Source organism: Brassica napus, chromosome A6 (genome assembly GCF_020379485.1).
Source record: "Brassica napus cultivar Da-Ae chromosome A6, Da-Ae, whole genome shotgun sequence".
NCBI lineage: Eukaryota > Viridiplantae > Streptophyta > Magnoliopsida > Brassicales > Brassicaceae > Brassica > Brassica napus.
In genome coordinates, this window is record NC_063439.1 from 674,110 (window position 1) to 699,038 (window position 24,929).

Consider the following 24,929-nt stretch of genomic DNA (forward strand, 5'->3'; position numbering starts at 1 on the left):
TTCAGTCGTATTATCACTTAATCTATCGACCATGCATGGATACACCTACCTAGTTATTCCAACAATTATTCTTTATATAAGGTACTTCTAATTTGTCAACAAACCGTAATAAACGAATGTCATATAATAGCATATACAGATAACCATTCCAATGGTCAATGCCGTGACCTGCTGCTAATTAACTTAATAAAAAAAAAATGGTTTGAACTTTGAACCTGGAGTTAGCTTATTGGCTACAACTTTTGGATTATTTAGTAAGGATCTAATGAGTTATATGTATTTTTTTTGTTAAGTATGAATTATCATTGAAAATGAAACAGGTTTATACATGTACAAAAGAGATAAAGCTTAAAGCCTAATGATGCCAAAAAAGAATAAAAAACATCATAGAGACTTCTTCCATGAAGAGGTGGTTTAACCTCGACAGCACTAACACAATTCTAAGAATGCTTGAGCCATATGCACATAAGGGAGACGAACTTTTTCCTTCCCTCACGAGCTAGAATTATGTTTCTGACTTGACGATCGATCTCCTTAAAGATACGCTGAGGAGTGGAGTTAACTGCATTATTTAAACGATTGTTCCTCTCCAACCATATATGGTAGATCACTGCTTGAGCAGTTAGCTTTCTGAGCGTCTCAGGGCAGATAGAGTCCTTAATCCTAAGCCACTCAATGAGAGAGGTCCATGTGTGGAACAAGCATGGCTGATATCCTAGCCTCACAGTGGCCATTTTCCATATTTGCTCACTGAATCTGCATTTGAGGAAAAGATGATCCCTGTTTTCTTCACACGCATCACACAATAGACAGGTTGTTACTGTGTTTGGAGTCCATGACGCGATACGTGTTCTTGTCGGCAGTCTATCCAGTGAGTAACCCACATGTGAAAAGCATGTCTCGGTATATGACCACCAAACCACACCATAGAATCCCACTCAACTTAATCAGACCTATTCCTAACACTTTTCCAAGTTCTTGAAGTGGAGAAATAGTCAAGATAAAGATCATCAACATACCATTTTCTTCTTGAGTTATATGTTCGATTCTGCTGAGATTGACATTTTCTTCTAAAGAGAGTTAATCTAACACGGTTTAAATTTCGACACGGTTTAAATTTCGTTCTATGGAATGTACTAACTTTTAATCATGAACCTTCTATTCATTCAAAAAATGGATTGTTGATGAAAAAAAAACATTGGCAGAACATATGACAAAGTGAAAGAAAGTGGTATAGCTGATAAAAAAAACAAAGAAAGTGGTATCTTTAAAACTTACATCTGGGTTTTTAGAATGAATGTTATCAATCTCTCCTTAATAAAAGAAAATGAATGTTGTTGGATTAACTAATTTTCAGCTTGCTAGAGAGGAATTTGGCCCAGAAATAGCAAAGCAAGAAAATAAATGATTATTCTATTTTGACAAATGTCTATTCTATTAATTAAATTAGAAATTGTTTTAGAATTCAAACCGGAATTAAAAAACCAACAAAAACTAAATTTCTATGAAAAACGCGTAGGAGTCTGATGTCCGGTTCTTCGTTTTGGTATGTGTATAAATTTGAAATTTTAGAATCTTCCTTGTAGATATGCTATCTCAGCCAATTATGTTAAGTTGACGAGTGTGACATAAAATATGTTATGAAATATGAATAAATTGAATTATATTATCATAAAAATAATACTCACAACTCTCCAATTACGTTTAACAAGAGTGACATCAAAGAATTGATATCAGTCTTTTGAAAGGAAAGTTATCGTATCTATTGAATTAGAATTATATTTGGATATAAATTTTACCTACTGTGTTATATTTCACTTTGTGAACCTATTCAAAATATCTTTTATTAAATGAATATTTAATCTAATCTTTTTTGAGCAATACAATATTTAATCTAATCTATTAAATTATAATATTGTTTTCTTAAAAAAACATTTAGTTTATGTTAATGAGAAATATTTAAATATATTCAATTTCTTACTTTATTTTTAAAATGATATAATATGGCTCTAAGTTTTAAATGTTCAAAACATGTAAAATATTTGAATGCTTCTTTTTCAAATAGGATTTTTCAAGTTAAATTTGTAATATCGAATGTGTTTGCCAACAAATATGTCATAAATTTAAAGATATATTTTTATTTATAATATTTTTTTTGATTGTTTGACAACTGATGTAAATTGGTTTATATTTATTTTCCTTTTAAATAATATTAGAACATCTTTTTTATTTTTGAGATTTTTGGAATTTTTTTTAAAAATGATGACTTTGTGAAAGAATAAATATTCTGCAATTTATTATGATTTTCTAAGCTCTGATAAAGTAATTTATAAATTTATAAAATAACTTACAGAAGTTTTAAAATTTTAACTCTTATAAATAATTTCACAGAAATTTAAAATCATTTTAAATAGTTTCATAAAATCCTAATAAATGGTAAACACATAATTAAGAAAAGAAGTTATTATCTCTTATAAATAATTTATACACTTTCACAATGATTTAAGACTTCATAAAATAGTTTTATAAATACTGTTGATGGTTCTAATTTTAAATAATTTACAAACATGTTAACTTCATAAATATTAAATAGTTTCACAAGCTTCTCTAAATGAGATATTATTCCTTATTAATAGTTTTATAGATCTTTATAAATTATTTTGTTAACTCTTATTAACTATTGATGATTTAAAAAATATTATTAGAAATTAATTGGTATAAATAATTTCTTAAAATTCTTACAAATGATATATTAATCATAAGAAATGATTTTGAACTCATGTACCCGTTTTATAGTTCATTAACTATATATGAATATTACAATTTATATAGGAAAATAAAGCTACTTTAACACTGATTAATAGGAAAATAAATCTATTATATTAGATTTTATTAGTTATTTTTTAAAGTTTAAGTAAATGATAAAAGAAATTATGAAGCATTATTTATATATTTCCCATAATTGATACCATTAGCTACTAAATTATTATATATAAGATGATATGGATTTTTTGGCAATTAATATTAAATGGTTCTAGAATTATTTTTTTAAATATGACCAAAATAAATAAAATTTAAAATTATCAACCAATCAAATTATAATAATTTTTTTAAAACTTTTCATATGATTGACACTTAATCAAAAGTCAATTAAATGACTTTTCAATTAACATATAGGAGGATTAATGGTTATGATAAACTAAAGTTTAAATGGTATTGGATTAGTGCTTCCAAGTCACTTCCTTAAAATGTTTGTCTTCTTCTGCTCACATGGGTAGGTTAAATTAGGGTTCGATTTTCCATGGTTTGGAATACTTATTGATATGAGTAGTCTTTTCGATCTTAATAAAAACTAGATTTTGACCCGCGCAGGCGCGCGGGTGTATATTTTGAAAAATATGTTGATATTTGTTTTTCATGTAATTATTAGGATTTGGAAAAATGAATCCGAGGAACATAACCGATACCGATCCAAAGATATAGTACCAAACCCAAACATAAATTGATTAAATATTCTAATTATTCAAAATTTTGTTATTTAGAGAACCGAATCTGATCTGAACCGAAGTATTTGGGTATCCGAATTTATCTAAAAATAGATTTATATACTTATATATATTAATTATTTTTAGATTTAACGTATATAAAACATCAAAAATGATACTTTTAAATTGGTTTAAATACTTGAAAATATATATAGATAGTCAAAAGTAAATATCTGAAATAGTTAAAGTATACTCAAATCACCAAAAATACTTAAAATAATTATTGATTTCGTATCCAAAATTTTAAATCAAGCCAATTGATATGTTAAGCTTAAGTATTATGACATATGTTATTCAAATTTATACGCAATATATTATTTTATTTATACATTTTGAGAAATTTAAAATATATAATGATTTAAGACTTTAAAAATAATTTAAATTAGTTATCCAAACCCGCAAAGATCCAAATCGAACTCAAACCAAAATTTAGAAACATTCTAATAAGGCTGAAATCTTTGACCCCGAAAATCCAAAATACAAACCGATCAGAACTAAACCCGTATGGGTATCCAAAAGCCCATCCCTAGTCATTATTATATATTGTATTTTATCATCATATAATTAATCGTATTTTATATGTACCATCATATAAGTAATCATATAATTAATAGTATTTTATACATACCATCATATAAATAATTACATATATTATATTTTTTAAACTTAATATGAAATATGAAAACCATAATTTGAGTTGGTATTTCAAATTGGGCTTTGTATTATATTTTTCTTATATATATTGAAAATATTTTTTTATAATGGTTATTGAAAAATAGTTTAGTAAAAATCCATTTTTGAATATATGTATATTTTTGAATCAATTTTTGATATAAATCAAATTTGAATTATTATTTTGATTTGAAATATGTATATAAAGTTTAAATTTTGTTTTATGGTTAGTTTAGAAAAAAAAATTTTAGGGAATTAGATTGACCCATTTTGGTATATTTTAAAAGTGGCCTAGATAACTTTCAATTTTTTTAAAAAACATAAGCCCATTACTTTTTTTCTTAATACTACTATCCTTGTTTTCAAACAAAAATATTTTTTTTTAAAGACTGCAATCCATGTTTCCAAACACTCCAAATTTTTAAAAGTCCTATTCAAGTCTCCAAACACTCCAATTTTGTACTTGAGTTTTAATAAGATAGATGGCAAAACTATGTTAGAAAAAATTTACACTAAAACTTCTCTAATTCAATTTCAAAAAGAATCTTATTTTAGTGTAAAGTTATAGTATGTATCACAGAAATTTTAAAAGGTTACTATTCAAATGCTAAATGCAGTCACATACTAATATTGATAAAATGTTAATTAAATAAACCTCAATAACAAGATAAATATATATAAAATAGTTTTAATTTATTATTTTAATATTATTATATATGTTAAAATAGTAATATTTAATTTAAATACAAATATTTTAGTGTGATATATGTTTTTGCAATATAATTACAAAATAAAGTTTATTTATTATATATATTTAGTAATAATAAAGTTTCTAATTTAGTAATATAAAAACAAAAAAATTCCAGTTTTGATTTTGATTGGAGAATTAACAAAATTAGTACTAAAACTATAATAAAAATAATTTTCACATCAAAATAGTGCTATGGGTTCAAGATGCCCTAAGTGGATGATATTGATTATAGTACTACTGATAAATTATTTAGTCAAAAGTATAAATAATGTTTATATTTCGTTAGACCTGAGGCAGTGAACTGATTAATTAAAATAAAATTTAAAACTTGTCGCATCTATGAATTATTCAATTAAAATAAAATTGAAATCTGTATCTATATGTGAAACATGTGATCAATCATCTAAACTTTTGATCAATATTCGATTACTCACTTCACTTTCATCAATGAATAATTTAATAAATATAAATTTCACTAGATGCATGGATAAAGTACATATAGGTGAGATAAAAATAACTTTCTATCTTATATAGTATTTTTTTTATCTTACATTAAAAATCAAGCTGGAAATTAATGGATGCACATGCATTCTTGTTGTTACTTTGGCTTTGTATATTGAAATATCAACCCCTCGCAACACGTTACCATTTAAAAAGTAATAACTACGTACTATGATTGGGCAAAGCTATATTTGCAATATAAATATAATGAACCGGTCTATGAACTGAGGCACAAAAAGCAATCGTCTCTCTTACTATCGTCATCTCTCAGGCTCCATTCGATGACAATCAATTGTACTTTAGCGAGTGTTCTAGGGGTAGTTTTGGTGTTCACACTGTTCCACAACGGAGTAACAAAGCCACCGGAATCGAGATACTTTTTCCGGAGACAGTGATCTTGTTGTGGAACCGTGTGAATACCAAAAATAGCCTAGAACGTGCTTAGGTTTTGAGGCTTTCAGCTGCTATATATGTATTTTTTTTATAACACGCATGGAATTTTTTTTTTTTTTGTACATGCTTATTTGACTTGGTCAACACACATGGACAATTAACGAGAACTTGTTTGAACCTAACGGCGCTTAAACCTAACGTGGATGTTTCACGTGGAGCTAGTTTCGCTGATGCTTCTCTTCTCGGAGCTCCGGTGGAATCTGTAAGTCTATGGATGCAAATATATCTGAGTTTTGAAAGAACCAGCGGAAGATAATATATTGTTAGTCCACGACAATGACGTCAATACGAGTACATCTGTGCATAGTTTGGAGCTTAATAACTCATTCGACCAGGCGGAGCTTAGCGGCTGCTACTGAAACCCTAAATAAAATGTATCGATGTTTTTATTTTATTAATTAATTATTATGAAGATATACATATTCCGTTACTACTGAAAAGCAAATTAAAACTCTAAAAAATATCTTCAGTAGACAATAGTGAGTCTCTCATCATTATAATAATAACCTAGGATACAAAACACAAAATACCAACCTTAACGTTAAAATGAACTGATATTTGTTGAATTATTTGGGTCTGTATGTGATAATAATATCGGCTAGATCGTGACCCGCACAACCGGATTATTTTATTTCCATACTTAAATATTTTAGCTGATACTCTCTCTTAATACAAATATATGATAAAATTGTATTTATTAAAAATTGAACATCATACATTTGTATACAAAGAAAAAAAAACTAAAAATCATATATTTGTATACGGAAGGAGTATAACAATATTTACAAATAACTTAATGTAATTTAGTGTTATATATTATGTAATTTTATAATAGCTATGTTTATGTGGCTTATATATTATTACTATAATTTTGTATTTTGTAAAAAATATTATTTTGAACATTATTATGTAACAATACTACTTTACATATTTTTATTTTAAATTTATATGGAAACAAATTAAATTGGACTTATATAGTCGAGAAGAAACTTTTTTGCGATACTATTAAAAAACATATTTTTAAACAAAGAAGCGATAATAAATTGTACTTCAAAATAATTTTGTAGTAAACATCATATTTGAAAAATATACTAAGTTTGATAAATATCTTCTTTTAATTTGAAATAGAAATGAATCTTTCTAACAAAATATTTTTAAATTGTATTTTTGAAAATTAATCAGTTTAAACTGTTATTATCATTAAATATATTGAACATTCTTAAAAAATACTGATTTGTATTCAAATAAAAAGATAAAATATTATAATTAATTCATGTAAAAGTTGATAAAATTTTACAGAATGGTCAAAATTAAAAAAAAAATCACGCATGGAAAGTTCATCACTACAGTATATATATATATATATATATTGATAAAGCGAGTTATTATAAAAACAATATATGGTTTAATCTATAGTACTGTATTTTAAAATATTATATATTTATCAATACATGTTTGTTAACACAATACCTATATAAATATTGATACATGTATAATATAATTATTAATAATAATGCAAATACAATAGTGTTAGAATTTTTAATATCTGATTTGATTTTATTATTTGCAAGGTAAAATTCTAACATTATTGTATTTGCATAATAAATGTTATTATTATTATTATTAATTAGACATTATACAAGTATAAACTCTAGAATAATTAAATGTTATTATTATTAAGTAGATTATAAATGGTTATATGCAAATATAATTATATATTGATGAAATATTATATTTTCAAAATTATGCATATCTAATAATATTTTGATGGAATAAATAGAGAATTAAATAGGTTGTTAAGATTTTATCATGAAAATACAAAATATATATATATATATATATATATAATCAATTTTCTAAAGATGATCCATTTAACCATTATATTTCTTTAATTTCCTATTATTTCTCGTACAACTAACTTAGTTATTATTAAATATATATCATATCTAATCAGTTATTCTAATAGTTCAAAATAAGATATCTAAAATATATTCTTACGTATTTTTTTCTAAGATTATATTTTAATAATATTTTTTAATATCTTTTTATATAAAATGTAAAGATACATTTATTTTTAATAATTACTTTTAAATAATAAAAGTCATAATTAATATTAACTACAATTAAAAACGAATATCCATTTTCCATTTATATAATAAGAAATCACATTTCTATAATATTTATATATACATAATATATATTCATTATTAAATTACTACACCAATTAATAAATATAAAGTAATTTAATCCATTTATTAACTATTTTATAAATTATGAAATAACCGAATAAAATATATTCATTAATTTTACAACACATTTCAACATATTAAAACAAAAGCACATTACAAAGAAGACTTTGCAAGATAATGATCTCTTCTCTTATTTTTCATACTTATCCATACATGGACAAATTCTACTTCAACTCAAACAATGCTTTTAGATTATAAGGTCCAGTAACATTAGACGGCCCACTCCAAATAAGCTCTGCAATCTGTCGATGAGCCTTTTCCGTCAAATGAAATGAATCGAAAAACAAGTACTCCGTAACGTTCTCGCATAATTCATAACGTTGTGATAGTCCCCAAACTCTGCCTCCACAAGTATTTATTCCTCTCAATGGTCCAGTCCCACAACATGCCTTCTTACCTTCTTTAAACCCTTTGAACCAAAACAAAATACAAGTTAGGTTTTTTACATAAATAGTTACATGTAGTTTACCATGGGTTGACTTACCGTATTTCAAACGGTTGTTGATTCTTTCAGATAGAGAAGTGTGGTAATCGTGAAGGGCGTACTTGAATCCAGATAGGTCACTCTCTAGACGCTCTAACACATTAGGAAGCTTCTTGTTGTGCATATTGATCAGATCAGTGATTGGCTTGAAACATGATCCTATCTTTGTTCGGTCTATAATCAATGAGGCTGGTGCACAATCATACGCTCCAATATTCAAGAATCCAAACTTTCTTCCTCCAACTTTGTACACTTCCTAGAAACACATAAACTCACTCTCTCATTTCAAACAAACAAACAAATATTAATATAGAACTGTTTTTTTGTCAACAATATAGAACTGTTTTTAACCAAGTATTATTAGCAAAACTGTTAAATAATCAAAGTAAAGTTTATAAGTCACATGATGAAATGAATACTGAGAAGACTGCCTCTTACTAAGGGGGTTCTATTCTGATTCTTAATATTATATGATGTGATTTTAATCTCGAGATTATAGGAGTCCACAACCTACTAATAATAAAAACTAAAAAGCAGTTTGAGATGAATTTCGATATGATTTTTACCTCGATTACGGCGGTTATGTTACCAAGAACAAAATCGCTGAATTTCTCCTTGGAACTGGATTTAAAAGTTGAAGAATTTGCAAATAGAATGGGGTAAACATAGTCGTTGCCTCCAATATGAAATAGATAAACAGCTCTTGAGATAATCCTCTTGGCCTCTGAGTCTCCTAACTCAGATCTCAACCTCTTTTCAACGTTTTTAAAGTTATTTAACTGTGCTCCCAAGCTTATCACCTTAATTGTCAGAAACAATAATAATGATAATTAATAGTCAACGACTTTATATTTGATGTAATAAGATGTCAACAGTATGTACCATCCCGGGGAACGTTTCAACCAAAGCCCCGGCACCACCTGAAGCAAAATTTACCCCAAAGGTAAATTGATTGTGACCGTTACTTGGTTGTAGATTTGGCGGGATTAACGGTAACCATGCATACTCAGCTGCAACGTTAACAATCAGTCAAAACTGAAAAATGACAAACAGAGAGTATAATCAAGAATCAAGAACATATTTATTAGCGTTACCGATAAAGTCAGGGATCAAACGTCCATCGGAGATTCTTCCTGTGGGCGATTTGAATGTTGTTTGTGTTATAACCGGTAAACCGGACTGATGTAAACGATATAATAAAAGCGAAGTTAAGGAAATAGACGAATATAGAAAACGAATTCGAGAACGATAAGAAACCGTATTCGCAACGAGACATGGAGGCGAGATATGATCTCTTTCCTTAACTCAAAATATTCGCTCCGTTAGTGAGACGGGACTGTACGAATATAGAGTCCCAGGATACAACCATGGCAGACGACTCACGCCTCACCCGTGATCGCCCTATCGAACAAAAAATCTACGAAACACTCTCGCAATAATAGACTTACGCAGAGGGATTTTTGCTGTTGGATTTCGATTTAGAAAAGGTTCAAAAAATGAAGGAAGAGAAGAGATTTAAAGAGACGGAGACGACCCACTTCCCGCAACAGCTGCTGCACGTGGGCGAGAATCTCACGGAGATCGAGGGAAGTTGAGTTCCGAAACTTCTTCCTCAAGACTCTCTCTTATCTCGTTTAAAATTTTCGAGAGGATAACATGCATGACGTTTTTATTTTCTAGACAAACTACTTGTCGTTTTAAATAAAATTGTATGCTGTTTTTTCCCGAAATAAATGGTAAAACGTTGAGCTTAACTTGGTCCAAAAAGAATACTTCTTATCATTGGCCCTCCACCCAAGCCCAAGCCGGACCAGCCGGCGGCGGCGCGCGCGTGGGGAACTCTCTCTTCCACTGAGCTGTTTAACCACTCATAATACAAGAGCTTATATATATTACTCAACTTTTCTTTTCCCAGCCGATGTGGGATGTTGCTTCTCCTCTTCTTTCATTTAAACTACAACCACCAAGTGGCCCATTTATATTCACAATTTTTCGATTAATTTTGAGGCCCATTTGCCTTAATTAATTGATCCAACAGTTTGACCGTACGGCCAGATATTAGACTTGAATCTAGAGAAAGTATCTATGTAGTTGTTGTTTCCGGCGTCAAACAGAGAATCTCCGAACACGAACAGAGCAGCTTGGTTTGTTACGAGATTGTTGTTGTCTTTGCAATTGATGGAGACGATGGATAAGACTACGGTGTGAACAAAGAAGAGGATGGAAACTGATCTAGAGTTTTCCATGTTTAAATGTTCTGTTCTTGGAGGTTAATTAATAATTATTGTAAATGATATGGTTTGTTTATACAAATGCCTATGTTTCGTCTACAGATTAAAACAAGTGATCATTCCTTGTGGAAACTTCGAGTAAATGTATTTTTTATGTTGTGAGCTTTGACCTTTCATATAAATATATTGAAACTTACGTCGTCAGTTAGTATTAAAATCTAAAATCACCTTTCGTTTCAAAGTTTATCACAATTGAATAATGATACATAATGTGCAACGTGGAAGAAAGCTATGAACTGGAGGAAGCGGTTTCTTGTGGATAAAGTATTTTATCAAACATGACAACAGTTTTTATGTTTTTACTTTTTACTTTTTAGTAATGTAGAAGAAGAAAAATTGAACCAGAAGACACAAAGACATACTCCGGATTAAAGCCACACTATTATAACATTTTCATGAAGGTTTTTCAGATGAGGTTCTAATAACTAATAAAATTAAATAATATTTTGGAGATATTAACTATTAACTTATGATCTCGCTGACAAAAAAAAACTTATGATCTCAATAAATATTCAGTAAAATTTTCACCAATTAAAATATTCAAAAAGAAGAAGATAAGTTTACATATTTTGTCAGTATGCTTTTTGATAAATTGGCAAAATACTTTTTTGATAAGTTTGTATCCTTGGTGATTCAAAAAAAAAAAAGATACGTTTGTATCTTGACCTAATACCTTGTACTATATATATTCTGCTTAATATCAATATACAATAAAAAAATTCCATTAAATTTGCCTAGATTCAGAATAAAAGTTGGATCTTCTTTGGTTTACAATTCGTTTTCTTTACGTTTTTCAAATTATCTTGTTCTTAAACTTTTATTTACGTACCTTGACTTGCGAGTACAAGGTTAAATGCAGATTTCTATTAAGAATGTGGATGGAAAAACAATGTTAAACCTAGAAGTCGACAGCTCCAAAGCCATCGACTTCAAAATAGACGAAGACACAACCCTTGGTCATGGTAAAGCCACGAAGATTTCCAAAAAGATTGTGGATGGAAAGATGACGACAAACCTAGAGGCGGCTAGCTCCAAAAGCATCAACCTTAGGATCAGTCAACTCATGCAGATTTTTGTAAAGAATTTGAAAGGAAAGACCATTACCATAACAGATGTGGCCAGCTTCGACACCATAGAAAACGTCAAGGCTAAGATCCAGGATAAAGAGGGCATCCCGCCGGACCAGCAGAGACTGACCTATGAGAGCAGAACGCTCCACGATGGCTTCACCGTAGCCGACTATAACATCGAGAAGGAATCGACCCTTTTCTTGTCACTGCGTCTGAGGTCTTGTTTTAGTTGTGAGTCTAAATGAGATTAACTTCAATTTCTTAATAATCGTCTGAGAAAGAGTTTTTGACAGCTAAACCAGCTTTGATACATAGTTTAGGAAGACTTTTTCACCTTTTTCAATCTAAATGTTGAAACTAACAAATAGCTTACCAAATATACTACAAATAGGTTAGGGTACGTGTCATTGTTATCTTACCTCCGCCTTCTATCATCTACGAGCTTTACGTTTTTCTTTTCGGTATTGTTAAATTTACTGGATTTTAAATTCGAACCAATTATAACGTTTCGACTAACAAGAAGGCGAGCGACGTGGCTCCTCCGTTGGTGGAGGTGGAGATTCCGTTTAAGATTCATATCGTTAATAGGCCTTAGCACTTTGCAGCAAAGGGAGGTTCGAGAGCGTTAGTGATTACTCTGTTGTGGTTATTAGGATTCCTGATGATAAGGACTGTGAAGATGAGATAATGCGGTAGAAGATGACCGTAGTGAGATAGTGATAAGCTTCACACAGTGCCCTGAGGTTGCTGAGGAAGAAGGAGACAAGGATGAGTATCATAGATGCTTCGGATGAGCAACAGCAAACTCATTACAGTACTGAATGAAGTGGCTCATGTATTATATAAAGATCATCTCCAGTTTCTGATGTGCAATATTTCTCACAGTCTAATGATTTTCAATACATGTCAAAGGGTTCTTCTAGGACGATATAAAAATCATTAAGATTTAGATCAGACAATTGAATAGTAGAAAGACCCGTTGGTTTCTCCATCACATGGAAACGAATCACAGAAGAAATGGTCATTTAAAAACTAGTAATACTTTTATATTAACACTGAGTCCAGCATAAACAAACACACACACACATCACCATCTCTTTTTAGCAATGCCAATATATGTCTAACCTAACGTCAACGCAAACATCTTACTGACCTGCGGAAAGGTTGAGAAATTAAGCTAACAACTTTTCTCGACAACCTTAAAGTAATGTGACTTTAATAATGGTATATATGTGGCCTATTGAACTGGTAAGCTAAAAATGATACACGGTCTGTTTTATTTTTACAATTGTTTACGAAATAGTAAAATCTCGGATAAGGAAAACCGAAGAGGCACCATTTTCTTCACAACGGTCGACTCAAGACTAAGAGAAACTGAAGCAGCTTAAAGTTCCAATCATAGTTCTCCATTTGACGTGACGCGAATAATAAACGTGTAATCATTGTCAAAAGCTAATACCTGTTGTGGGATATGCCCTGTAGACAGGAGTAGGAAGGTTAGCTAGGAAATCAACAGATAACAACAACAACAGAGGGAATGGGTTCCTCCGACATCTAGGTAGAACCTTTCAGAAAACCGGAAAAATATGGCATCATATAGTAAAGCAGAACTAAAGAAAGGATCTTTGACGTTTTCCAAAGACAGTCAACAGAATAAATGATATCATTATAGGAAACTGGTACACAAATTAATTTCTCCAGACGCCTACAAAAAGAAACCCTAAGAATTGTATCTTCTTTAGTCTCAGTTCGATTTTGCTATAGCATTTTGCAAATTATCTCGTGAACTTTTTTTTATTAGATTTTTTTATTAGTACGTCTAATAAAATGCAGAGTTCTATTAAGATAGTTGATGGAAAGTCAACAAACTGCTTACAAGCCGATAGCTCCAAAACCATCAACCTCAAAGTCGACGAAGAGCCAACCCGTCGAAACATTGAACAAGACCCTCCTCATGGTGATGTCATGCAGATTTCTAAAAAGACTGTGAGTGGAAAGAACACAATCAACATAGAGGCGGATTGCTCCAAAATCATCGACCTTAAGAACAGTGATGACCAAACCCGTCGAAATTCTCGATCGAACGTTCGTAATGGTGAAATCATGCAGATTTTTGTAAGGATTTTTACAGGAAAGTTAACCCCCTTGAATTGTGAAGACGTCGACACCATCGAAAACGTCAGGGCTAAGATCCAGGATAAAGAGGGCATTCTCCCGGACCAGCAGAGACTTATCTTTGGTCGCAAACAGCTTGAGAATGGTTGGACACTGGCTGACTACAACATCAAGAATGGCTCGACCATTAACTTAATTCTACGTCTCTAAGACTGGTGGCGATGTTGGTGCTTACTGTTCTTCGTGTTTCTTTCGTAAGACCTATGTTAACTAGCGGAATCCAACTTATGTCTATTTTTTTGTTAAAGTTTTCATATTTTTCCCGTCTTATCTTTCTGATTTAAGCGTCACTTCAGTTACCATTTGTGTTGAATTGTTTTAAATTATTGGCTGATTTTCGTTCTCCTCCATTTCTTGTTAGAACATGTTTATTGGACGGTTCTTAGGTTGAGTTCTTAGCAGAATATAAAAAACCGTTTTTTAACTTTTAACTAAAAAAATTAAGAACCGGCTCTTAGAGCACATCCAACGCTGAAACGTTCGACTCGATAACCAAGGTAGATTATTTTAATATTTTTACTTTTTTCAGCTTTAAAAAAAAAAAAAAAATAAATAAATAAGGGAGCCAATTGCGGGATCCCACATGACGGTGGGACCCGTGCACAGTGATGAACCTTGCAGAGAGTTAATCCTTCGCTACGAACTTTAAGAGATTATTATGGCACAATTTCTTAAATTTTTTAGGTCCCACATATTATAAAAATCATTTAGTGCTAAGGATTTTTTCCTAAGGAGCTGTGTTGGAGCTGTTCTTAAGAACCCCAACTTAAGAACTCTCCAATAAACATGCTTTAAGGTTGTAAAAGCAAACCCGAAGAACCTGTCAGCATCCCATAGTATAATTTGAAAAACTGAAGTAATTTTTTCTGTATCTTTAAAATCATTGATGAGCAAAATATGGTTTACCAACATGCAAAAGAAAAGCATAGATATGCTCAGATATAATATTCATCAGAGCTGCATGCCATGGAAAAGAGTATTACATAAATATGCCTAGATCAATTCAGTTTTCTTTGCATATTCTAGAAGCCACATATCATATTTTTAGTGATTTTATATTAACTCTTTGAGTCCAGAAAGAAAGAAAGAAAAACTAATTTACCCTTACAGTTTAGTAGAACCGAATCACGCCCATCACCGTAGCAATGTCATTAAAACTGAATTTCTTTAACCTAACGTCAAAGCAAACATCTTATTGATCTGAAGAAAGGTTGAAAAAAAAGCTAAAAACATGTATCGACACTAATACGGTCTGTGTTACTTTTAAAATTGTTGGCAAGCAATTTGTAAAATCTCGGATAAGGCACCGAAGAGGCATCAGTTTATTCACAACGGTCTCAAGACTACTTTTTCCAAAAGGCAGTCAAAAGAATAAATGATATCATTATGGGAAATTGTTACACAAATAAATCCCTCCCCCTCCCCAAGGCCCAAACGTCTACAAAAGGAAGCCCTAAGAGTCACGAGAGTAAACAATTCTTTAAAGAGAAAAAAAAAAACTCCAGTGAAAGTTGGATCCTCTGGTCTCATAATTCGTTTTTGTTTGGCATTTTGAAAATTATCTTGTATTAATTTTTTTTAAAATTCATCTAGTAAAATGCAGAGTTCTATTAAGATTGTGGATGGAAACACAACGATCTGCTTAGACGCCGATAGCTCCAGCTCCAAAACCATCAACCTCAAAATCGACGAAGCTCCAACACGTCCATACATTGGACATGACCTTCCTCATGGTGATGTCATGCAGATTTCTAAAATGACTGTTGATGGAAAGACCACTATCAACATAGAGGCGGATTGCTCCAAAATCATCAACCTTAAGATCAATGATGACCCTACCCGATCAAACGTTCGCAATTGTCAACTCATGCAGATTTTTGTGAAGACTTTTACAGGAAAGTTCATCTCCTTGAAGTGTGAAGACGTTGACACCATCAAAAACGTAAAGGCCAAGATCCAGGGTAAAGAGGGCATTCCGGTGAACAAGCAGATGCTGATCTTTGCTAGCAAACAGCTTGAGGATGGTTGGACTTTGGCTGACTATAACATCAAGAAGGACTCGACCATTCACTTGATTCAGCGTCGTTAAGACTTGTGGAGATGCTGGTGCTTAATAGTGTTCGTGTTTCTCTCCTTTTTTTGTAAGACTTATGTTAACTAGTGTAGTTAACACACGCAAAAATCAAGACTTCTTGTGTCTTGTTTTTATTAAATTTTTCATTTTTTTTTTCTCTTTTCTGGTGGCGATGTTGGTGGTTGATGTTGTTCGTGTTTCTTGTCTTGTTTTTGTTAATGTTGTTATGTATTTTTTTTTGCTAAGACCTACGTTCACTAGCGGAGTTAACAAATTAAAAATCAAGACATTTTGTGTCTTGTTTCTGTTAAAGTTTACGTTAGTTTTTTTTTCTTGTCTTACTTAATTTTCCCATCAATCTATATGGTGATTTTCTTCATTTAGTTCAAACCCAAAATCACACACCAATCCATTGGATATCTCGTGTGTCGTTGATGTCTTACCTCAGCGGCTCAGCCCCATCATAGTGTCATCTACGTGGTTAGCTTAGCTTCCTTGACGAATAGAGCAGAGTTGTTGTTGATAAACGCAGAAGAGATGTCAGGAGTAAGTGGAACTTGATCACTCCATCCAAACTCAGAACAACCGATTGAGTTACAACCCTGGTCTGAGCTAAAATACTGATGACACCCATTACCACCAAACTGATTGTTGTTGTATTTACATTTAGTTTAAGTTATTGGGCATTTAAATTGGAGGGCTTTTAACGTATATTCAATATTGTAAGCAGGTCCTAAAGTAGGTATTCACACGTGACTAAATCGATTCACATATCTCCAGATCAAGGTTTGTCTACGTCCATACATAAACAAATATCTCCATGTCTGAAAACAAATCGAATCATAAAGTGTTTTTCCACGAAGTATATATATTCTATCCACTTCATATCCGTCACGCCGAGATCCGATCTAAATATGATATTGCAAAAATCATAGTTGGTTCTGGTTTGTGAATATGACTATTTAAAAAATTGATTGTCTCATTAATCCAAGTTCAACTGCAAACAGTCTAACATTATTAATTATACATATATTCCCTCCGTTTTTAATATAAATCGTTTTAAAATTATGCACATAAATTAAAAAAATCATTAATTTTTTATATTTTATAAACAAAAACATCATTAATTATTTATCTAACCACAAATTAATCAATAATAAAATAAAAGATATATTATCATTGGTCATATAACATTAAGTGTTAATAAATTTTACAACGAAAACCGAAAACGTCATGTAATTTGGAAATGTAAAAAATTCTCTAAAACGACTTATATTAAACAAACGGAGGAAGTATATAATAAGGGGATGTTAGTGGGACTTAGATTTCTATAGAGTTTGTTGATTTTAAAAGTTGAGATATTTTTTAAATTTGGAAAGAAATGTAGAGAATTTTGTATATTGTGAAAATCTATGAAAATAAAGTAATGTAATGATTCTAAGAATTCAAGGTAAACATATAGTATTCTCAAAATCTTAATTTGTGAGTTAAAATGATAAGAATTCAACTCCCAATAAAACTTACTTTAATAGATTTGTAGAATCATTAAAATCTAAACTTTTTGAATAACAAATGATTTTGTATAAAATTATAGAATCATCAAACCAGTAACAATAGATTTTAATGAGAACATGAGAATCAATAAACCAATAACACTAGACTAGACTTATAAATTCTAAAACTCATTATAAATCTCATCCCACTAACACCCCCTAAGTACTTATCCCACCTAAGATCACCCATACATAAACCATCCAATTAACATTTGACAAAGGAGATACAGCTTAATTAACATATATATATATATGTATGTATAAATCATCCAGTTAACATTTGACGATGGAAATAGAATTTTTTTAACAAATATATTTTCTTTATATCTAGAGATGTATTAGTATGTTGTTTAAAATTTATTATAATGAAGTTGATGATTATTTTAAGGGACTATAAATAGCCGGCATGGCCGCCGGAGATCATCCACCAAGTTACGATTCCCAATTTTTCCGGCGCCGGAGTTACAACGTCTGTAAGAAGCAAGCATCATCTTCGTGGAAGCCTCTAATTCTTTCTTCTCATCCATCAAAATCTGACTTTCTCTACACTCTCTGCTACAAAATCCCAGGTCTCCTCTGTTTTCACCAGATAAATAAAAAAAAATCTTTAGATTATAAATGGGTTTACAATTACATAGTCTGATCAATTATGATAAAGGTTAGAGAATTCGTACTTGTACATGTAAACATCTTTGTCTTGAGAGAGCTGTTTCAAACACAGATGACATGTTTTGAGGAAGCAGAGCTCCGAGACGTTTGGAATGAACCGGTTTGGTCTCAGTGAAGATTTGATGACTATGTTGTTTAGCTTTTCTTTAGAATCTGTTGTCACAAGTTGTAATCCAACAGAGACTTTCGTCATTTTCTCTATCTCTAGTTACAAGAAAGGAGAAAGGAGAAAGGAGATATGAAGTGGGAGATGAACTAGAATTTAGAAAATATATAAAAGAGGAAAGTGACTTTACAGACTGTACTGTTTATAGAGTGATGTGTCTTTTTATGTCTCACTTAAAACGTGGTATTTAACTATTTTTACAACGTGGACCTTTTTCTTCTCGGAAATTACTATTTTTAGTGTTTGCTATCTATGTTATTATAAAAATATATAGCAAATAACATACACTCAAATTCACTAGTTGAATATAAATTGATACACTATTTTGTGTTATATTCAAAATTCCAAATTAACACCAATGATTTTTGAGAAATTTTCTATGATACCTCTTTTTAAGTTTTTGTAACAAAAATAGTTTTCAATAAAAAAATGACTAAAATCCCCTAATTAAAAGGGTATAAATATTTTTTACTCTAGGATTAACTAATATAGATTTAGGATTTAGAGTTAAAGAGTAAAGTTTTATAGATAGAGTTTCAAATTTATAAAAATTAAAAAAAAATTAAAAAAAAAAACTATTTTGTTCAATTTCTTTCTTGAATTTTATTTTTGTGATAAAACTTAAAAATAAAGACTATTTTAGAAAATTGCCCATGATTTTTTGGTTTAGCAAGACTACTAAAATCAATATTTTGATTAAAGAAAAAGACTAATAAAACGAAAAGTATTGATTTTGTAATTCAGAAAACGTGTTTTGTGAATCTTACATCTAAGCTCTGCAGTAACTTACGACCCGAGCATTAAAACAATAATTACAATCTTTATTTCAGTCAAGTTTCTCACGCTATCTTTCTCAAAACAATCATATCATATAATAATGTTTATGTTACATGTAACACATTATAGGGTCATCTACCACTTCGCTACAACAATAGTTGGTAAACATCCATCGTTTATCACTTCTGTTCAACTTTTTAAATAAGCTAATAAGAAGCCAACTGATTCTATAAAGAATACACTTTTATATCAGTTTTGAGTGAAGATTACAAGTCACAATCTCTCTGTCACACCAAAACTTTCTACATAAGCAGTAGAACCAGAGAAAAGCTTGCTATGTATAGCCAAAAAAAAATGGTGTTCTAATTTTTATACAAAGAAATGAAAGTTCTCAGACTAGCTTTTACTTACAAGTAAAGCTGAATTAGCTCATCACTAACTACAGAGGGAGTGAGAACGCCAAGATCAGTGAATAGCATAGTCAAGTACTGAGGTGGAGTGTAGTCTCTCGCAGATCTTTCTACCTCAACCTTAGGAGGAACAGGAACACCAAAATCAACAGGTCTCAAGGCCGGTTCCAAGTCCTTTTGATCCAACGGGTAGAGGCGTGCAAACTGCAAGAAAACAACAACTTAGATGATGAATCACATTCAAAAAATGTTAAAGCTTTGAGGTGTTATACCTTGTAGCTCTCTGCAGCTACATAGACTGGTTTGTTCATAGTGTGTGCAACGAGAGCGATTTGGTAGGTACCCATCATGTTAATAACACCGCCACTTTCAACTACTCCGTCGGCTCCAAAGATCACCATGTCTACTTCATCCATGCTATAGGCCACAGCTGAATCAATCAGAAGCTTCACTGGAACATCTAGCTTTGCAAGCTCTTTAGCTAGCAGCACACCAGTTTTATCTGGCCTTCCCTCTGGACAAATCCAAATGAGATGATCAGAAAATGACAGAGGGGAGGGGATCAATCTCAAAGTTTAAAAGAAAGGCACCTACCTGTGCACAAGACTCGAAAGAGTTTCTTGTTCTGAGCTGCTGTCTTTAGTATTTCAAGAACAACTCTGGAGAAGCCATGAACCAGTATAGTGCACCCATCAAATATGAAATCTTGACTAAGCACTGCAATAATCTTCCGGGCCTGGAGAAGAAACAAAAATGCATTCCCGGTTCAAAGTCGACTTCTGTTTTACACAAATACATCTAATCTTTTCTATAGAAAACCACTGACCTTGTAAGATATTTCTCCGAACTTCTCAGCACGTCCAAGCACGCGGGCTTTTGCTGCATTGAAATCTTCAAATTCTAAGGCAGATGTTCGAGTCACGTAGCGCATGAATAGATCACAACCCGCTGTTAAGGATATAGAAGTTGTGTCCCATGACTGAAAAATGGAAGATAAATCATAAATTTTTAGAGATAAACGAACCTTCAACCATCGAAAAAAAATCATGTGAAAGCTACAAGATGAGCGAGCACTAGCAGGACTCAGATATAAAATCTTCATCTCCAAAGAGGATATAGAAGAAGTAACTACAACCAGAAACTCGCAGGAGGCAATGCCAAGAAGGCGAATTCACAACTCTACAATATCACATCTAACATACACGCCACACGCTAAACTCGAAGCTAAGTTTCAAAACACTTAATAACAGATTATTTAAAGAATATCATACATCTTTAGAGTTCAACGAACCTTCTACCATGAAAAAGCCTCGCAGAAGAAGTAAATGCCAAGAAGAACTCACAAACTCTACAATATCTTCTAAAGCCTCAATGCAATGCCACGATCACATCTACCATTTACACCACAAGCTAAGCACTCGAAGCTAAGTTGCAAAACATTTTAAGACTTCAATGAACCTTCTACTATAAAGTAACACTTGAAAGTTACGAGAGGAGCAGGACCCAAATACAAAATTTGCATCTCCGAAGAGGATATAGCCTCGCAGAAGAAGTAAATTACAACCACAAACTCCCAGAACGAAATGCCAAGAAGAATGCACAACTCTACAGGTTCAAGATTAAAGATTAAAGCTTTGTTGATAAAGACTCAAAGCTAAGTTGATCCTAGTTAAAGATTAAAGCTTTCTTGATAAATAATATACGCAGTGCAATGCCCCGACCACATCTACCATATAAGCCGCAAGCTAAAACCTAAGCTATCATCAGAGGGCATTGAAGCAAAACACTCAACGCTAAGTTATCATATAGCATATTCCTTAAAGATTCCTTTTTTTAAAGATTCTTACTTTCAACGTATCAGAAGCTTTCTTGAGTTCGATCTCGAGCTCCATCATCGTAGTCGCCTCGCTAGCCCTAATAACCGCCGCAAGAGCCCGAACCGCCGCAACCGCCTCCGCCAAATCCGGCTGCTGCCTCCAGCAGTCGAACTCCTCGATCACGCTAAACGGTCTTCTCCCCGCGACGGGAGAATCCTTGTCGGGGTAGCGAACGACGGCGGCTTGTGCCTGCTCTAGCCAATCGCTCGTCACGATCCCGTGGTGCTTCGCTCGCGTTTGGTAGTAAGCCGAAATTGGATTAGGATTAGGGTTAGGGTTAGGGTTAGGGTTTACCTCCGCCATCGAATCGAGGGAAGGAGTTAGAGAGATGGGTTTGTTGTTGTGGTGCTTGTCGAGGACGAACGACGCTGATCTTCTCCACATCGTCGTGAATGAGAATTCAATTTCAAGTGAGAGACCTTGGGGGGGAGGTTTATGCTATTAAAAAAAATGTAGTTTCTGTTGGCTCCCTGAATATTTATGTATTCTCGTTTACTGCGCTAAATTTACAAAATTGCTCAATCTCACCCCATGTTAATTACATTGGAGAAGACCGTAAAGCTACAATGGCAAAGCTAGTGTATTTCTTAAATAGTTTATAAAACATATTGTATATTCATCTTAGTGTAATGTGCACTTTATGCATGCTCAAGCATTTGTGCACCACCCATTAAAAAAATGTGTATACATTGCGGTAAGCTATAAACCTTATAAGTCTATAACGATACCCATGATGAAAGAATTATGATCTACTTGTGGGGCCACCATCATTGTCCATACATCATCTCCAGAGGCTAAACCATTAATATTTGATTGTTTCTTTGTATGTCCTCATCGTAAATCTTGAGACCATGTTTTTCAAATTTTCAAAAGCTTTTTGTGTTTTAAGTTTCAAGTTTTGTTGTTTTCCGATTTTCTGATATTTTTTACATATTTATTCATTTTTTTGGGATTTAGATGATGTACAATACTCGGAATAGTGTTCATATATGTTTTACTGTGCCCCGGCAAAAACAAATAAAAACAAGGAATAGCAAAAGAGGTTCTGAAACCTAGAGATTATACAATCCAAAAGGACAGGAGTGATCGAAATTCCTTGTGATTCCTCCTAGCCAATATCGTATTCTTTACATCCATATAAATCAACCTTGCTATTACGCTCGGTGCGACGAGAGTGTTGTTGTGAAGTGCCTTATTTCTCTGTTTCCAGAGATGAAATCTGAACATCATTAATATGATATTAACATTTTTTGCAAAAAAAAAAAAAATATATATATATATATATATATATATATATATGTTTACTGCTCAAATCGAATAAGGATTCAGATTTTTAAGTTTGGATTGGATCCAAACACAGTAAGTAGTCACAAAAAAAAACCTAGTTTATGCTCTTTTAACTAAACAAGATTGGCTAACTGAATAGTTGTTTATGTTCATTTACAGCATTAAATTTACAAAATAACTCAACCACAGCCCAAAATAATCAAACTACAATTTAGATTTGAGAAGACCATAAGCTATAACAATACCCATGATGAAAGAATGGTCTACTTGTGGCTCCACCACCATTGTCAATACATCTTCTCCAAAATCTAAACCATTAACGTTCGATCTTTTCTTTTTCACTTCTGCCATAAATCTCCCTGATCCATCTTCGATTGTGAAAACCGACGCATGATTCAAAATCTTATAACAAGATTGTCGATCATCTTTATTGGATTCCATTACAACTTTGTAAGACGAAGATGAACCTCTTGGCGAAATCTTGAAGTTCTTTCTTAGTCGAAACCTTGTCCCGGTTGAGTTGTATCCTTCACAAGATTTGAATAATCCAAACTTTTGTTGAAACTCAAACAAGACTTCTCCGTATAAGTCCATAAGGTAAACTTCACCGCAACTCTTGGAATCGTAATTATCCACTCGGTAGATTAAGTTTCCTTTGGAATCATAAACTGTGCAGCCTTTGCTATGGTACACTAGAGATCTCATCCAAATCGTGAAACTCTGTTGCTCTGTCGCCACGTACGGCGAGCTCTTCTCTTCCCCAGCGCCGGAAACTACCGATAATGCTTGGACAGGGTGAATCTGCACCATGTTCTTAGCTGGACAAAAACCCAAATACCGTCGTTGCTAAGTATTTGTATGTTTTGAAAAACTTCTATATTGATAATATGTCTCATCTTCGTATATATACACTGTCTACTTTATCATATAGAAAAGGATACGAGTCTCTGGTTATGATTAAAAAAGGATATATACAAAAACAAAAGGATATATACGAAGGTTACATCCACATGTTCAATGTGAGATGCGACCAAAAATATGATAAACTATAATTTAACGACGTTAAAATATGATTCGTCTTTCGGTGCGGGTTGGAATTGATATTGGTTTTTGGATATAACATTTTAAGAATCGTTCGAGTATATAGGTCAAACCTAATAGATTATGAAACTTTGATTTTCGGATCGATTCCGAATCGGGGTTTTTGAATGCAAATATTCTTGACTAATTATGTTAGGTAACTACTAAGAAAATATAATATGTTGCTAAATTTAGGAATAAATTTTAAAAATACTTTCTGAAATACATATGACATAAGTGTATAATTATGCAGCTTGACATATTTAATATAGTTACAAAAAATTATATTAAATTAAATTATTATTAAACACAAATATAATTACAAAAAATAACACAAACATAAAAAATAAATTTTTCAAAAAATTAAAACGAAAAATATACCCGCCCTTTAAGGGCGGGTCAAAATCTAGTCAATACTATTAAAATAGGATCATGTCCAATTGATAAATATTTTGTCCAATTATTTAGAACCTAATTATTCATTATACAACACAAATTCTATAACCATAAATGTTTTCTTACTAATGAAATAATTTTGTAACCTCCACTTTTCCATATGTTTCGGGAACCATTTTGTTCAAGTCGACAGTTACGAAAAAAAAAATATTATTATTTTCTTTTGGTGTATATACCAAATACGGATGATTAAATATTATTATTTTCTTTTGTTATATATTGCCACATTATTTTAAGAAGAATATGGTTTAATTAATGTTTTAAACACAGTCTAGATGTTGAATCTGATTACTATGTTTAAAAATATAGTAAATTTTTAATATTTAAAGTATTTATTTTCATTTCACATAAAATATAATTTAAACAGTTTTTATAACAACTTAGTATTA

At 31.5% G+C, this 24,929-nt stretch overlaps 6 protein-coding genes across 6 annotated transcripts; 3 read left to right on the forward strand and 3 right to left on the reverse strand.

Annotated features, from left to right (window-relative positions):
• Positions 1–8,170: 8,170 nt before the first annotated feature.
• On the reverse strand, positions 8,171–11,674 carry LOC106345816 (GDSL esterase/lipase 1-like). The gene is made up of 6 exons (XM_048781746.1): positions 10,692–11,674; positions 9,750–9,834; positions 9,538–9,665; positions 9,222–9,455; positions 8,656–8,911; positions 8,171–8,580 (listed from the first exon to the last, which is right to left on the reverse strand). Exons 1-6 carry the CDS (start codon positions 10,899–10,901, stop codon positions 8,336–8,338), a joined length of 1,158 nt encoding a protein of 385 aa, XP_048637703.1. The 5' UTR covers positions 10,902–11,674; the 3' UTR covers positions 8,171–8,335.
• Positions 11,675–11,835: 161 nt separating this feature from the next.
• LOC125575516 (polyubiquitin-like) lies at positions 11,836–12,712 on the forward strand. Its single transcript, XM_048734918.1, has 2 exons — positions 11,836–12,233; positions 12,622–12,712. Exons 1-2 carry the CDS (start codon positions 11,836–11,838, stop codon positions 12,710–12,712), a joined length of 489 nt encoding a protein of 162 aa, XP_048590875.1.
• A 1,131-nt stretch (positions 12,713–13,843) lies between these two features.
• Positions 13,844–14,341, forward strand: LOC125575814 (polyubiquitin-like). The gene has a single exon (XM_048734919.1). The coding sequence runs from the start codon at positions 13,844–13,846 to the stop codon at positions 14,339–14,341; it is 498 nt and encodes a 165-aa protein (XP_048590876.1).
• A 25-nt stretch (positions 14,342–14,366) lies between these two features.
• Positions 14,367–16,507, forward strand: LOC106345812 (polyubiquitin 11-like). Its single transcript, XM_048781745.1, has one exon. The coding sequence runs from the start codon at positions 15,789–15,791 to the stop codon at positions 16,278–16,280; it is 492 nt and encodes a 163-aa protein (XP_048637702.1). The 5' UTR covers positions 14,367–15,788; the 3' UTR covers positions 16,281–16,507.
• Positions 16,508–18,043: 1,536 nt separating this feature from the next.
• LOC106345814 (FCS-Like Zinc finger 17-like) lies at positions 18,044–18,765 on the reverse strand. Its single transcript, XM_013784999.3, has 2 exons — positions 18,493–18,765; positions 18,044–18,394 (listed from the first exon to the last, which is right to left on the reverse strand). Exons 1-2 carry the CDS (start codon positions 18,678–18,680, stop codon positions 18,202–18,204), a joined length of 381 nt encoding a protein of 126 aa, XP_013640453.1. The 5' UTR covers positions 18,681–18,765; the 3' UTR covers positions 18,044–18,201.
• An 890-nt stretch (positions 18,766–19,655) lies between these two features.
• LOC106345809 (methylthioribose-1-phosphate isomerase) lies at positions 19,656–23,814 on the reverse strand. The gene is made up of 6 exons (XM_013784991.3): positions 23,265–23,814; positions 21,688–22,127; positions 20,667–20,819; positions 20,435–20,576; positions 20,113–20,354; positions 19,656–20,044 (listed from the first exon to the last, which is right to left on the reverse strand). Exons 1-6 carry the CDS (start codon positions 23,812–23,814, stop codon positions 19,838–19,840), a joined length of 1,734 nt encoding a protein of 577 aa, XP_013640445.2. The 3' UTR covers positions 19,656–19,837.
• Positions 23,815–24,929: the final 1,115 nt, after the last annotated feature.

What these genes read in the sequence shown, in the direction of transcription:
- LOC106345816 (XM_048781746.1), bottom strand. Translation starts at nt 10,901, where the DNA reads ATGGAAAACTCTAGATCAGTTTCCATCCTCTTCTTTGTTCACACCGTA. An exon ending in TCTGGCCGTACGGTCAAACT is followed by an intron (nt 9,835 to 10,691) that starts GTTGGATCAATT and finishes CGTTTACATCAG; the next exon opens with TCCGGTTTACCGGTTATAAC. An exon ending in ACATAACCGCCGTAATCGAG is followed by an intron (nt 8,912 to 9,221) that starts GTAAAAATCATA and finishes ATGTGTTTCTAG; the next exon opens with GAAGTGTACAAAGTTGGAGG.
- LOC125575516 (XM_048734918.1), top strand. Translation starts at nt 11,836, where the DNA reads ATGTTAAACCTAGAAGTCGACAGCTCCAAAGCCATCGACTTCAAAATA. An exon ending in TTCTTGTCACTGCGTCTGAG is followed by an intron (nt 12,234 to 12,621) that starts GTCTTGTTTTAG and finishes AGCACTTTGCAG; the next exon opens with CAAAGGGAGGTTCGAGAGCG.
- LOC125575814 (XM_048734919.1), top strand. Translation starts at nt 13,844, where the DNA reads ATGCAGAGTTCTATTAAGATAGTTGATGGAAAGTCAACAAACTGCTTA.
- LOC106345812 (XM_048781745.1), top strand. Translation starts at nt 15,789, where the DNA reads ATGCAGAGTTCTATTAAGATTGTGGATGGAAACACAACGATCTGCTTA.
- LOC106345814 (XM_013784999.3), bottom strand. Translation starts at nt 18,680, where the DNA reads ATGACGAAAGTCTCTGTTGGATTACAACTTGTGACAACAGATTCTAAA. An exon ending in AAAGATGTTTACATGTACAA is followed by an intron (nt 18,395 to 18,492) that starts GTACGAATTCTC and finishes TGGTGAAAACAG; the next exon opens with AGGAGACCTGGGATTTTGTA.
- LOC106345809 (XM_013784991.3), bottom strand. Translation starts at nt 23,814, where the DNA reads ATGGTGCAGATTCACCCTGTCCAAGCATTATCGGTAGTTTCCGGCGCT. An exon ending in AAGCTTCTGATACGTTGAAA is followed by an intron (nt 20,820 to 21,687) that starts GTAAGAATCTTT and finishes TCCATTTTTCAG; the next exon opens with TCATGGGACACAACTTCTAT. An exon ending in CTTTCGAGTCTTGTGCACAG is followed by an intron (nt 20,355 to 20,434) that starts GTAGGTGCCTTT and finishes GGATTTGTCCAG; the next exon opens with AGGGAAGGCCAGATAAAACT.